This window comes from Coenobita brevimanus, chromosome 84 (assembly GCF_032717465.1).
Source record: "Coenobita brevimanus isolate Jiangsu-jjx chromosome 84, ASM3271746v2, whole genome shotgun sequence".
NCBI lineage: Eukaryota > Metazoa > Arthropoda > Malacostraca > Decapoda > Coenobitidae > Coenobita > Coenobita brevimanus.
In genome coordinates this window covers 47,840,392-47,854,826 of record NC_137037.1, presented here as the reverse complement: position 1 = coordinate 47,854,826, position 14,435 = coordinate 47,840,392, and the positions used below count along the sequence as shown (strand labels likewise).

The 14,435-nt window shown below is 39.1% G+C and overlaps 1 protein-coding gene across 2 annotated transcripts in view; it reads right to left on the bottom strand.

Moving 5' to 3' along the window:
• KrT95D (phosphofurin acidic cluster sorting protein KrT95D) overlaps positions 1-14,435 on the bottom strand; it is a 393,377-nt gene that overhangs the window by 30,478 nt on the left and 348,464 nt on the right. For both annotated transcript variants that reach the window (XM_080280420.1, XM_080280421.1), the window contains exons 5-7: positions 13,564-13,727; positions 12,407-12,521; positions 7,933-8,088 (exon numbers count right to left, since the gene is read on the bottom strand). In XM_080280420.1, coding sequence (XP_080136546.1) covers positions 7,933-8,088; positions 12,407-12,521; positions 13,564-13,727 — 435 coding nt within the window. The remainder of the gene's footprint in view (positions 1-7,932; positions 8,089-12,406; positions 12,522-13,563; positions 13,728-14,435) is intronic.

The following is a 14,435-nucleotide window of genomic DNA, read 5'->3' as shown; positions in this document are numbered from 1 at the left end:
ACATTGAGTGAGTGGATGGTGAGCGCCCCCACCTACCACAAATTATATATATATATATATATATATATATACATACATATATATCCATCCACCATCAATTCTACATTCCCCCACGAGGAGTGTAGGAGCCCGGGGCAAGGCAAGTTGGTCCTCACATTTAAGATGAGAGTGATATATATATATAATGTGTGTGTGTGTGTGTGTGTGTGTGTGTGTGTGTGTGTGTGTGTGTGTGTGTGTGTGTGTGTGTGTGTGTGTGTGTGTGTGTGTGTGTGTGTGTGTGTGTGTGTGTGTGTGTGTGTGTGTGTGTGTGTGTGTGTGTGTGTGTGTGTGTGTGTGTGTGTGTGTGTGTGTGTGTGTGTGTGTGTGTGTGTGTGTGTGTGTGTGTGTGTGTGTGTGTGTGTGTGTGTGTGTGTGTGTGTGTGTGTGTGTGTGTGTGTGTGTGTGTGTGTGTGTGTGTGTGTGTGTGTGTGTGTGTGTGTGTGTGTGTGTGTGTGTGTGTGTGTGTGTGTGTGTGTGTGTGTGTGTGTGTGTGTGTGTGTGTGTGTGTGTGTGTGTGTGTGTGTGTGTGTGTGTGTGTGTGTGTGTGTGTGTGTGTGTGTGTGTGTGTGTGTGTGTGTGTGTGTGTGTGTGTGTGTGTGTGTGTGTGTGTGTGTGTGTGTGTGTGTGTGTGTGTGTGTGTGTGTGTGTGTGTGTGTGTGTGTGTGTGTGTGTGTGTGTGTGTGTGTGTGTGTGTGTGTGTGTGTGTGTGTGTGTGTGTGTGTGTGTGTGTGTGTGTGTGTGTGTGTGTGTGTGTGTGTGTGTGTGTGTGTGTGTGTGTGTGTGTGTGTGTGTGTGTGCTCTGGAAACAAAATAAATACCATTTCACTATATTCTGTTATTATCCTGTCCCTTCAGCAAAAGTATTCTTATTTTGTGTAAGGTCAACAGTTTCCTTGCAGTTTTTGAAGAGAGTATTATTAACAATATCTGATTTTTTCTTAGTTAGCACTCTACTTCATTTCAGAGAAGCTCGTTAGTGCTCAAGAAAGGCTTAAAACCAAATCATGAAAGGCAGTCTTTAAAACACAAATTATACAAATACAGTGAAAACTAGAAGTGTAATGAAATAAATTAGAAACATACATATATATAAGTAAATACATCCATGGTGCCCACTAAAATTAGAGTGCTGAGGCCACTCTACATCTAATAACTTTCATTAATTACTCCATTCATACTATCATATGCTAATACAAAGAGGAATTATTTTCACTGGTTTTTATGTCCAATGACATCAGATGACCATCTTGTAAACAATGGTTTGTGACTATACAGTCTTAGTGACATCAGATGATTGCCTTGCAAACAAAGGTATGTGATTATACAGCCTTAGTGACAGCATATGACAGTTTTGTACACAAATGTACATGGCTATACAGCCTTAGTGACATCGAAAGATTGCCTTGCAAACAAAAGTGAAAGGCTATACAGCCTTAATGATATCAGATGAATGACTTGCAAAGGTACGTAACTATATAGCCTTAGTGTGGTAAAAGAAGAGGATCAACTTTTCAAAAGGTGTTCTTGTACAGTTCTGAGATCATTAAGTTCATTCGATCAACACTACTTTCCATATTTATTGCTGTTCCTGCTACCAAAGGATATACAGAGCTTAGCTTAGAACTTGGGCTTGCCAGACAACAGAAAGGGGTAATGTCACTACAGCACTGATCAGAAGCAATTCATTATATGCAGAGGAGAGATTTAGGAGGTGGGGAGTTGGAATGGGGTACAAGGACTTGAGAGTAAACATGGATAAAACAAAAGTTATGATATCTACAGATGGTGACAGTACTGTCAAAGCAGTGGGATTGTGACCAGGTACAGTTTGCCAAAAGGGTGTGGGAAGTAACTCTGTCTTGTACAATGTTTGTGATAAGTGGGTGCGTAAAATATGTAGTGGTATTAGAGGTAGGCTGTAAAATAATGCTCATTTCATATGCGTGGTGTATTGGGGAGAGCATATAGAGACTGGGAAGTATGAAATGTCTGATCTCGCTGGAGAGTCTCTTGAGCATGTGGAGTTTTGCTGTTTGGGGGACATGTTATGTGCTGGAGGTGGCTAAGGTAAGGAGTGGCTGGAGGAAGTTTACAGAGCTGTTGCCTCTCCTGACACAGAGGGGTCTCACTCCATGCTAAGGTGCCATGATATACAGTATGAGTTAGGAGTGTAATACTCTATGATACCGAGACCTGGGCAATAAAGAAAAAGGATATTCATAGGCTCAACAGCACAGATATGATAATAATTTAATGGATGTGTAGTGCATCCTTGAATGTGAGGCCTGGAGGGTTAGGACCGGGAATAAAGAGTTGAAAGGAAGGATGGGACTTGAATGTATTAATGAGAGTGGGTAGACTGAGATGGTGTGAGCAACTTGAGAGGATGGAAGATGACAACTGAGTGCAGATGATGAAAGGTATGAACATTAAGGATAAAGCTGTGAGAGGCAAACCCCAAAAGATCTGGGACGAGGTCATAAACTGTGACCTCAGGGATATATGACTGAATAGGGAGGCTGCCAGAGATTAAGCAGTGTGGATAGTTGCCATTAGGTGACCATGGCCAACTCATGCATGCAAGCTGGAGCCTATATAAACCAACGATACTAAACAATAGTTTCAATAGTTTTCAACTCTGGAACTATCTTCCTCTGTCTGTATTTCCTACTACGTATGACCTCCAGTCTTTCAAACGCAGTGTACCCAGGCATCTCAAAATGAACAGATCTTGAATTTGGCGCTCTGTTATCTTGTTTTTGTTTTTTCTCAGAGGGAACAATCTTATGGGCCTCTGGCCTTTGATTCCTTCTTCCTTAAAAGAAAAAGAAAAAGAAAACTTTCCCTCCACCCTCCCTCCTTAACCATAACACTGTGACCAGTGGAAATAATGTACTACCTGGTTCCATTAAATCAAGGTGTACCATATGTAAAGGTCCCAAACTATAAACAACCAACTAATAATCCACCATTCAAAGCATATGATAATTTAATTACGCCTACTGGTGCTGAATGAACTATGTAACATGTGCTTGATGAAGTCAGCCTTCTACACATTCACCTACAGATATTAACAAGGTTGGGCATTTTGCAAGTTGCGGCACTCTGAAACATGAGTCTGAGCCTACAGTACAATATACAGTATCTAACGTGTTTCTCATAATTAAAAAATGCATGAATACCACTGTCGCTTGGTTTTTCAATGTTTAAAACTGTCACAGAGTCAGTACAATTAACTATTAATAATGCTACACTGCAGAACCAGGTAGTATAACTGTACAATTAGTAGTTCAGGCAACAAAATTTACAAGAGCAATCATACACAGTGCTGCAGATCTGACAGTCTTGTGCAGTCTAACTACAACAACAGACAACGAACTCTTTCACATTAAGGAAAAGATCCTCATATCAATGTTTACAATGCCTGGTTGGAATGATCACAACCTAAATTACTTCAGAGCAGGCATTAAAAAAAAAAAAAAAAAAAAAAAAAAAAAAAAAGCATGCATGATATATGTTCCATTAATATATGCAAAAGATATCCTCTACATACATCTAACAGTTATCAAATTAACTGTGGGCATTCCAACCTAAAACAGAAACAGTAAGTTTCAAAAATAATGTGAAAGTATCTTTCATGAATCCCATTTGACAGAACAGGCATTATAAGTGTAAGGCTGAAAACAGCAAGCTCTCCATTGACAAAATGGCTAAATTCTTTTGGAGAGTTTATGTCTGAAACTATAAAAATAATAATGTGGATTAAAAAATAAAAGGCTACTTTAACTATGTCATATAGAAAATATCATCACCACAAAAACATAGCATAAAAAACTATGATTGCCGTATCAAATCTATGAAAATGGAGGGCACACTGTACAGATCCAAACACCACACACCACCAAGCCAAAAAAGCATTCTGGGAGCACCTTTAACACCATGAGGATGTAACGCACCTGGAACCTTCAGTCGCAGGTAAGTACCCCCTGTGTCAACACCAACAGGATTAGATATGATGGCTTTGAAAGGGATAGACTGTCAATTTTCCATGTGGGGCCAATTGATGGATTACACAAATACCGAAGACTTTATGCTGCAGAATATTTCCTTAGAGCATTTTACTGTAATAAAGCTACCTGACATTAATGCAGTACAATTTACATGTTAAAAAAAGATAATATTTAATTAATTTAAAATACAATTACAAGAAAGCATAAAAGGCTGTTATCTCACTTCAAACATAAATATATGGGCATGACCATAAGTTTGAAAAACCATCATAGGACTGAACAGCACAACAAATTATGAACACTACACATAAGGAAGTCAACACGTGAAAGATGCAAATCATGTAAAGTGCTGCTTCAGAACAAGCAGAGATATTACTGGAAAATAAAAATTGGGTGGTCAGCACCTGTGTGGAAATAGATAAACAAGTACAGTGCAGATCTGTGTGTGAATCTTCAGTAATGTCTGTACAGAATTCAGTGGACTCATGTCATTAATGTAAAATTTATGAGGTGGGGTTTAATTCTGACTGCTGAGAAATTCTATGAGGTACTTTCTAATTATGACTGTAAAGAAACCACTATTATATCACAGCCATAAGGGCAATATATAACTACAAAGGATACTGCAGACTTCCAGATGAAGCATCTCTGTCAGTACATGTCTACATCTACTGCAATCTTTAACTCTGAAAGTAATGATATGTACTGCTGAAGGCCTCTGAAATATCAAACTCAAAAACATTACTGACAATCAACAATATAAACTAAACTAGTTAAAAGTGCCCTCTTTCATAATTAACATCACCACTCTGTGTACAGTACACTACTGTTCTCTGAGTCTACCACATGCTCCAGCTACTGTATGAACTGACAATGGGACATTGTAATGCTGGAGCTCAATTACCATCTAAAAGTATATTATTGGCATGAGATTCCTTATAATAATATAACCTGTTAGCTCATTCCACATCATGCATGGACCAGGTAATTAACAGATGTTTAATAATAAAATATATGAAGTTAGTACAAGCAGGACAGATATTATTATAAAAAAGCCTTGTAGAATAATGTGAAAAATCCACATTTACACACAATTTAAAACTGCCATCTCTGAAGACCATCTTAAATACAAATGTAAATGTAACCACTCATGCATATTGAATCAGTGATCATGATCAAAATTACTTAACTACAATGAAGTTTTATAAAAATCCCAATCATAATCCCTTCACTCTGTCCAGAGTACGTGTGACTTATATCTTAAACCACTGAAATGCATGCCAGAAAAAAAAAAGAAAAAAGTTGAAAGCAAAGTAAAATCATGATACAGACATACCTGTATCACCTGGACAATCTCAACTTATTAATGACATGAACACTCATTATACCTAACCATATTTTATGCTACTTGCCTATTTTAAAGTGGGGGGGAAATGCCTCGTTTCAAATCTAAGAGGTCCTCTACGCCACTTACTAAGAGTAATAAATGTAATACAGTACTGTACTGTACACTCTCTTTACAATGAACCTCTACTTTCAGAATATCACTTAATGAGCTCTCTGAGCTAACCAAACAATCTCCACTTATACAGATATTGGTTCTGTATATAAGGCAGATGCAGTTGACCAACTGACCTATGGCTTCATTATTGCACTGCCTGGCATTGTGTATGTTTTTGCACACAATACCGAGTTGCATGGTACAGCACTGTACTGAACCTACAGAAAGTTAAAAAACAAAACTACACAGCAGATCCTCTGCTTGTGTGGTTGTTGTAACCTAGGGTACCATGTATGCAAAAACTGTATGCTCAGAGATCTATTTTCCATGACAAAAATCAAATGTGTCAAACCAATCCTCAGCCTGACCCCAATATACCTATACAAGGCTCTGTATGACCTAAACTACAGCAGAGAAAACTGTACAGAGGTAAAACAGGTATAAGACAGTGACAGGTTGAAAGCAATACATAAAAATCACCTTCACAGATGATGGGGGATGATAATTGGGAGAGGAAGGTGAGAAGTGTTAATATTGGGGGTGGGGTTATGAGGGGTAGACCGAGAAAGACATGGGACGAGGTCATTAAGTGTGACCTTAGGGTTAAGGGACTGAACAGGGAGGCTGCAATGGATCGTGCAGCGTGGAGAGCCGCCATTAGGTGACCAAGGCCGACACATGCAAGCATGTTGGAGCCTTTAAAAACAAAAACGACGAATGGCTAGCCTTGATCCAAGGCTGATAAGTTGAGGCTGGGATTTGCCTCCAATTCCTCACTGCAGGCGCTAGTCCCTAGTGTAAGCTCAAACCAATCAAAATCACAGGCATTTCCATATGAAGGGTCTCCAGCAGCTGTTGTGATGACCACTGGCAAGGGTGGTAGGGAAAGTACGACAGATTGAGCTGGTGAGTTGGGTTCGGCAAGTGAGGAAAGGGGAATTGGCTGGGACAGAAGCTGAAGGTAGGTGATGAGAGACTGAGGCTTCTGCACAGCTTGTTGGGTCTATGCTACCTCCTCCTCTTCAGCTTGGACAATGAGGTACTCTGTCAAAATTTCTGTGGTGTTTTCTAGCAGCTGGAGCATCATCTCCCTCATAATGTTGCTGAATTATTCCTCTGGGATGCAATGGGCTGTTTTTGCTGCAGTAAACAATGTATCAAAGATTGGCTCATGCAACACTGATGGATATTCATGGCAACAGCACCTTCTCCCAGCTGAGCTTTATCACCTCTAGTAAGGCTTTTCCCCAGGCTTTCACAATGTTGTACACAGAATTTCTTCGGTCATAATTCTTCCAAAATTCAATTAAAGATTGTGAAGGTGTTTTCAGGTGACACTGGACCTCCAATGGAAAAGTCCACCTCTATCTTCTCCCCTCCCCCAGTCCACCTCCTTTAACTCCTTCAAGTCCTCCTTCCCCCCACCCTTTTTCTCCAGCATTTCCTCGCAGATGCACTACAGATACCATTTCTTAAAGCATGAAATGACCTCGTTGGAGCGCTGAATCTCAGCGGTGGTGTTTGGGAGGCGGAACACCACATTTGCTGCAGAATGCCTTCAAGCAAGATAGGGTAGGTGGCGTGGGGAAATATCCATCAGTAGAAAAGTCTTAAATGGCAACTTCATTTTAAACAGGAGCTTCCTTGATGGCACTATCATGTTTTCCAACCACTTCATTGATATTATAGTTGCTTTTGCTACACTGCACACTCTGTCATGGTTCTCCAAGTGATGCAGGATTTCCTTTTGGACTGACGGAGAAGAGGACTTATGCTTGTACCTGTTGCTTGAGGCAATACTGGATCACAAAAGTTTACAGACGATGAATCATAAGACACTGTGGGGTTGCATAGTAAAGACACCATTGAGAGACAGTGTGTTCCATCTTGTAGGTCAACTCTGGTCAAAGGAGATGCAGCACATGCTCACCCAGGCCACAGAAGGACATGTAGAGGATTCCGGGAGTTGTGATGTCACCATATGGGTGATATTAAATGTCCTGCAGCCCAAGCTGACATAGATATCAGTTCAATCCATTACAAGTCCGTGCAAGTGACATACTATTTCTATGAAAGAGACGACCTGAACAGCAATTTATTCAACCATGCCAGGTGATCCTGCACAAGCAGAAGGTCTACTATATGTCAATACTTAGGATATCATACTGTATCTAATGAACCTGGCTCACAAATTAAAATGACTGTTGAACATCAGAATTAATAAACTTTTGGATTTAATAACTTACTGTTCCACCATATTAGTTCATTATGCAGAGGGCATATTGTATTCCGTCCCATCCCTACATTCATATTTAAAAGAGAGAGAGAGAGAGAGAGAGAGAGAGAGAGACAGACAGACAGACAGACAGACAGACAGACCTTCATTGAGGAGCGAGCGAGAAGACGAGAAGTATGGCCGGAGTGAGGGCTTGGGGGTGGATGTGATGGAGATTGTGTCCACTTCAGGTCCAGAGTCACTCATGTCCTCCAGCTCATCAAAAAGATCCTCGATGACAGCTTCATCAACTTCAGCCCCTGTAAATATCATCATCATCATCATACTGACCTCTTTTTCCACCCAAGAATAGGGCGAGGTTGCATCTAGAGAGAGAAAGAAGAAAACATTGCTTGTAAATATTATACAGGAATTTCACATTGTATCAGAACACATTTACCCTAAAGTATGTTCTGTGATAGCACCACAGTACAATTATGCTGCAATACCTTCTGTATTCCATAATATTTTTAATAAGAATGGATTACAAATAAATAATTTAGTATAGTAAAGTGTGCCTATAAAATTTGCAGGTTCAAATACTTATGAGTTTATTTCTGGTAATCTTTTATCCATAATTAAAATTCAGACAGGTGAAGGTTCATGCCTTGAGAACATCTGCTGATGGCTAGGTGTCTCTACACTTGCACTTGCATCATACCAGTGTCAGATGCTGTATGTATTATGAAAGAGATATGGTTATTCTAGGTGCTAGCATTTGTAAAAAGTTAATTTATCAATTGTGGGAGGGTCAGTAAACAACAAAAGATCAACTCAGACTAGCAATTACAATACAAGAGGCCTGTGTGCTACCAAGGCAACTATCTCATACACTGCCACACTTTGTTTTGCCTATCATCCAAGTCCATGGCCATAAAACACAAATTTTTCACTTCATTTCTTACTACAAAGAACTTTATTATTCATGATTATTTAACAAAACTGTTATGGAAAAATGGTAACTTTGGCAACTACCATGAGTACAATGTTATTTACTCAAACTACAAGAGTCAGTAGACAACACAATCACTGTCTCAACCTGGCTCGAGGGGTGGCTGTGTGGTAACATGGCAACTGCCCCACGTCTCATCACACCACCACCACTACCAAACACACACAAGTATGCATGCATGCATGCACACACACTTGCATGTGTGGGTGCACACACACACACACACACACACACACACACACACACACACACACACACACACACACACACACACACACATTAGCAACTACCATCACCAAATACTTTTCTTTTTCCACTTCACCTATCTAAGACTCTTGGTTATGCATAAAAACACATATAATAAAGTCAGTGCTCAAATATGGTGTATGAATTATGGTTTTTGGTGTTATCACTGTTTTCCTGAAACTTCATGAACTATATTTTTACATCTTGCTTCATCTATAAATTACACAATGCAAAACAAGACTAAGTAGATGGATGGCCACCACTTACCCTGGGAGATACCATAAGAAAAGTGTGTCGACAAACTTGGTCACTAGCCACGCAATCATCATTCTTAAAAAGGAACTCAGCCACAAGTAAACTGAGTTCACATCCAAGCCGAGATTTTCACACAGTTATAAATCTCATTATCCATCCATTCATCATCCAGTCCTACACTGCCTCATAAGGAGCGTGGAAGCCCAGGGCTAAGCAAGTTGGTCCTGACATTTAAGATAAGAGTGACCAGCCTCACTCATCCCTGAGTGGCATTGTGATCAATAAACCCCAACCACACCTTGGATATGAACCTTCACTGGCTCAATCCGATTGGAATGTCGTAATTACCCACTAAACCAGGCACCAAAGGTGGTTATATGGTTACCACAAAGTATAGCAAATGGCTTCCTGGTGTACAGGAAACCATTTGGCTTGTCACTCAGTGTAGAGTCACCCACAGGCAGAAGGAAGAGAAAAAATGAAGGAAAGGAAGTCAGACGAAGAAGTGTGAAGTTACCCATAGGCGGAAGGACGAGGAAAGAATGAAGGAAAGAAAGAAGGAAGATGATGGAAAGAAAGAAGGATGGAGGAGAGGAATGAGCAGACACCTGAGAGCAGCACTACATCGAGTGAGTGGATGGCGAGCACCCCCTCCTACTACCGAAATCTTATTATACATCTTGGATTTACAGCAAGTGTTGGGAAGTAAACAGGTGGTTCTGGAACTTAACCTAGCTTCCCATTCACAGAAGACATCAGCTGTACTTTGGCCAATCTCAGCATGGGAATTCCTTCAAGGAAACATGATATCATATTATTATGTACATAAAATTAAGTAACAAGTGAGCAGAACATGCCACAGTTGAGTAACTTTCGATGAAAGTTATGTTAAGCACATACATTATTCAAAGTCACCACTTTTCCCTGCAATTTCACCTTTTACTTTGGGTGAAGATATTTTAGTGTCTCATGGCTGAAGAGATTTTAGCATCTCATCTATCTGGATGGGTGACCGCCAGGGAACACCAGATGCTGTTGGCATCCCTACGTCAAGTGGGGTTGGTGGAGGATTAGTGCCCCTCCCTGTAAAACAATTAACTCTAAGCCCTTGGCCACCCTGTCTGGGATACATGGCATCTGGCAATGAATGAAAAATGAAATTCTATCAGGTTCTTTCTTGCTCTGTGGAACCTACCTCACCCCAACTTATGGTGTGAGGGAAGGTCTGGATGATGATGATGAGGAGGAGGAGGAGATATTCAGTTTGTTCTTTGATTCAAAAAAAAAAAAAAAAAAAAAAAATTGTGACTCAAACCAAAGCTCTACTTTGTGCACTTTGTCTATGGTGACAGTAGTAGCTGACATCACCAAAGCACACATAAGCTCTCAAAAGATCATTATTTCTAAACTAATTTGCATCACCGGAGTGGTAAATGCTGTTTTTAAGGATCTCTAGTCAATGTACTACACTAAAAAAAATCCAAACTTCACTAAGTCCAGCACTATGAGAGTTTTTTACTACTTTGGCACTTCTAATAAAGACTTTTGTGAATTTAGAAAAAGTCTGTTTCACTTGGATATATCAATTTTTTTATGAAGAACTCAAAATAGAATACTGTAATTCATAGCCATACATTCAATAATTCCACAATACTATACAGTTAGAGGATGCCTCATTTTACAATTCCACCCATCTGAAGGCCAGGGGAGCAAACTAAGACTAAGTGTAATTGTTATTATTCAGTTATTTCAGAATCTCGCTATATTTTCAGCTGGCACTGTATTAGCTGTGTACAACATAATGACTGTGAATGGATTTTGCATGACTGACTAGTAAATCCCAGAGTAAATTTTGGTCCTACAGGGGTTTCTGCAGTTTGCATTATTTTTTTTCCTCATTAACCCAACCAGATTTAGTGAGTATACTGTATACTTGTATATAAAGACATGAAAACATATAAATGATGTTATCCTGCTTCTGAATTTGCATAATATAGAAAACGCTGTACAAAATCTTTCCTCACAAGAAATATTCTTTTCCAAGTAACAAATAAAACACACACAGCTCAAGCATTTAAAAAAAAAAAAAAAAAAAAAAAAAAAAAAAAAAAAATTGTTTACTTGTCTTCACAAAACCAATTACTTGTACCAGTGACTTTTACCCTTAATATACAACATGGCTCATGTATAACATTCATGGATCTGGAGGAGGCTCATGACAAGGTGGAGTGGGAGATGTAAACTATGGTGGGTTCTTAGGGAGGTGTAAACTATGGTGAGTTCTTAGGATACCTGGGTATGGTAAAATCCGATTATGAGGTTAACATATACATGTGTGAAGGTAGGGATAAGTTTAATCATACCGTTATTATAAATGTGGATGCAAGACAGCTATGTGAATGCCTATATGCATGGCAATTCATCACATACATGTTTGTCTGAAACTTTAATAATGCATCTTTTCTTCCGATATGTCCTTCATGCTTTGGACAGCTCAGATGATCATTGTTATATCTATGCTATGGAATGTGACTAAACAAAAATGCAGCTGAACTTTATGCACAGATGATCTGAAGTAATGTTAAGACTTAAAAGGTGTGTTACTAATGACTGCTAAATTACCAATTTCTTACTTTATGAGTTGCTTTGGAATGCAGGTAGGAAGCTACATTTCTAGTGCTCACACACTGAGGGTTTAATTCTAAAACCTACCAATTTCTGTATATCAGTGATAAAAGAAGCATTATGTTTAAACTCAGTATGCATCACATATGGCCAGGCTCCACAAAAAATAAAATTCTTAAAAAATCTTTAATTAGGTACTGTATGATCTGTCCAATTCTGTATATCAGTGATAAAAGACGCATTATGTTTAAACTCAGTATGCATCACATATGGCCAGGATCCACAAAAAACAAAAATTCATAAAAAATCTTTAATTAGGTACTGTATTATCTGTCCAAAATTACCAAAAAAATTTGCCTTTGCCTCTTCTGCAAACATTAAAGAAAATGGAAGCTATACAAAGTAAATAAAATGACATATCATTCCATGATTTCTGTGAATCCTATGCCAGTCTACAGAACACTGTTTAGTGATAGGATAAAACTGGGGGAGATCTCGACCTGACAAAATACCTGTTCTCGGATCCAACTCCTGGTCTTGTTCAAATGCTTGCAGAGCCTCAGGAACTTTAAATCTCTTGAGCAATGCAATGAACCTCTGCTTCAAATTTCGTTGCTGTGAAAAAGGATGCAGTTTGTTTAAAAACATGAGTACCTCAGGGCCAATGTTTTCCTGCTGTTCCACCTATCATTATGTACTAATGATTCATCAGTTAACTCCTCTCCAAATAACTTTATACAGTTTAGGAGTGAGGTTGCTACTGTAATCCTGGGGGTTACATAATGTATAGCCTTTTTTGACCTCTTCAAAATGGTAAATACTGTATGTCACTGGATCAAAGAGGTTAGGTATAACATGACTCAAAAACTGTTGCACAATACATCTGATTTTCCCAACTAGTTGTCTTGACAAGACACTGAAAATATAACCCTTAGGGGGTCATTAATACTCTCAGCTGAAAAAATAATCTTGCAGTAGCTACAATAATATAACAAAGTCAACCCTTGCCCTCATAATCCCTTCAATTTAATTACTGTACTGTGTGTGTGTGTGTGTGTGTGTGTGTGTGTGTGTGTGTGTGTGTGTGTGTGTGTGTGTGTGTGTGTGTGTGTGTGTGTGTGTGTGTGTGTGTGTGTGTGTGTGTTTATTATACTTTTGCTTCTAATGGCAATTTTTACTTAGCTTAGGGGAGACTTTTCACACTGGAGTTAGATATAGTCTTACTCAACCCCTTCAGTATTAGAGGACTGTCCTGGGTTCAATAAAGTCATCTCTGGAGGCAGCATGCGCAAACTAATACTAAAAGTGACCAGATTCATGGGGTTAAGGGTTAACTATCTTTATTCTGCTGTCAGAAAAAGCTACACATGGCCAACTCAATATGTCAGTATCAAAATTGCCCAATGGATGTAAACTCTTATGGGTCACATTTGGCTGGGGTACCCTGACCCACTAGACCACTATGCATCTGTTTTGTTATATGATTACCACCCAATAGAGTATATACCTAGTTTTCTGGAATGCAAGAAACCATTTGGCTTATCATTCAGTGCAGAGTCACCTAAAGGTAGCACATCATGTGAGTGAATGGTGGGTAACCCCACCTACTACTGGGAAGTTTAGTACTAGAGTTAAAAGGAGAGAAACAACAACTTACACGAGCATTGGGAGGCAGGCTTTTTGAGCGTGTGTTTGATCTGAGGTGATGGTGTGGCCGCCTTGCTCCCTCTTCTAGGATGGGCTCTGAGTCACTGCCCTCATCTGGGGAGCTGTAGTCCTCATCCTCATCAGTGTACACCTCCACCAGATCCACTGAACGGTCTGAGGTAATACCAACATACAGAAGTTACAACTGTATTACTGTACTCTGTATTATTATCCCGCCCAGTCAGATTACATTTTTTCTGTTACATTCTTGTTACATCTTGACAATTTTATTCAGCTCAGGACAGACCTTTCAAAACAGAGGGGTGATATATATACAGTTTAAACCCCTTCAGTTCATGAGCTATTTCCCAAGCTGAATAAAACTGTCAAGCAGCAACATGAATAATGCTAAACAAAGGATGTCACCCAGATTCATGAGGTTAAAAACCCCACTATTTTACTCTTCATATGAAAATTGCACTGGATATTACATTAAACTTTGGTACTGTACAATATATGTGTGCTGCATTGCATACATTTATGTCAGATATTACATTAAACTGTGGTACTGTACACTATATGGGTGCTGCATTGCATACCTTTATTTCAGAGTTTCTAAATTCTAGGAAACATGAAAGTATAGTATGGAGGTATGGAGCTGAAAAATTTTCAAGCTTCCATTAATATCAGGTACAGCACATTTTCAACATTTTCATCATTTCAGTATAGTGACATAATTTTTAGTTAATTCTTGCTATCACCAGATGATTTTATTCAGCTTCAGAAGACCTTTTCAAATTGAAAGGGTTGCATAAAGCTTTCATTTAACCCTTTCACAAAAAGTTATCTCCCTTAAACTCTGTAACACTGTCTGGTGGTGGC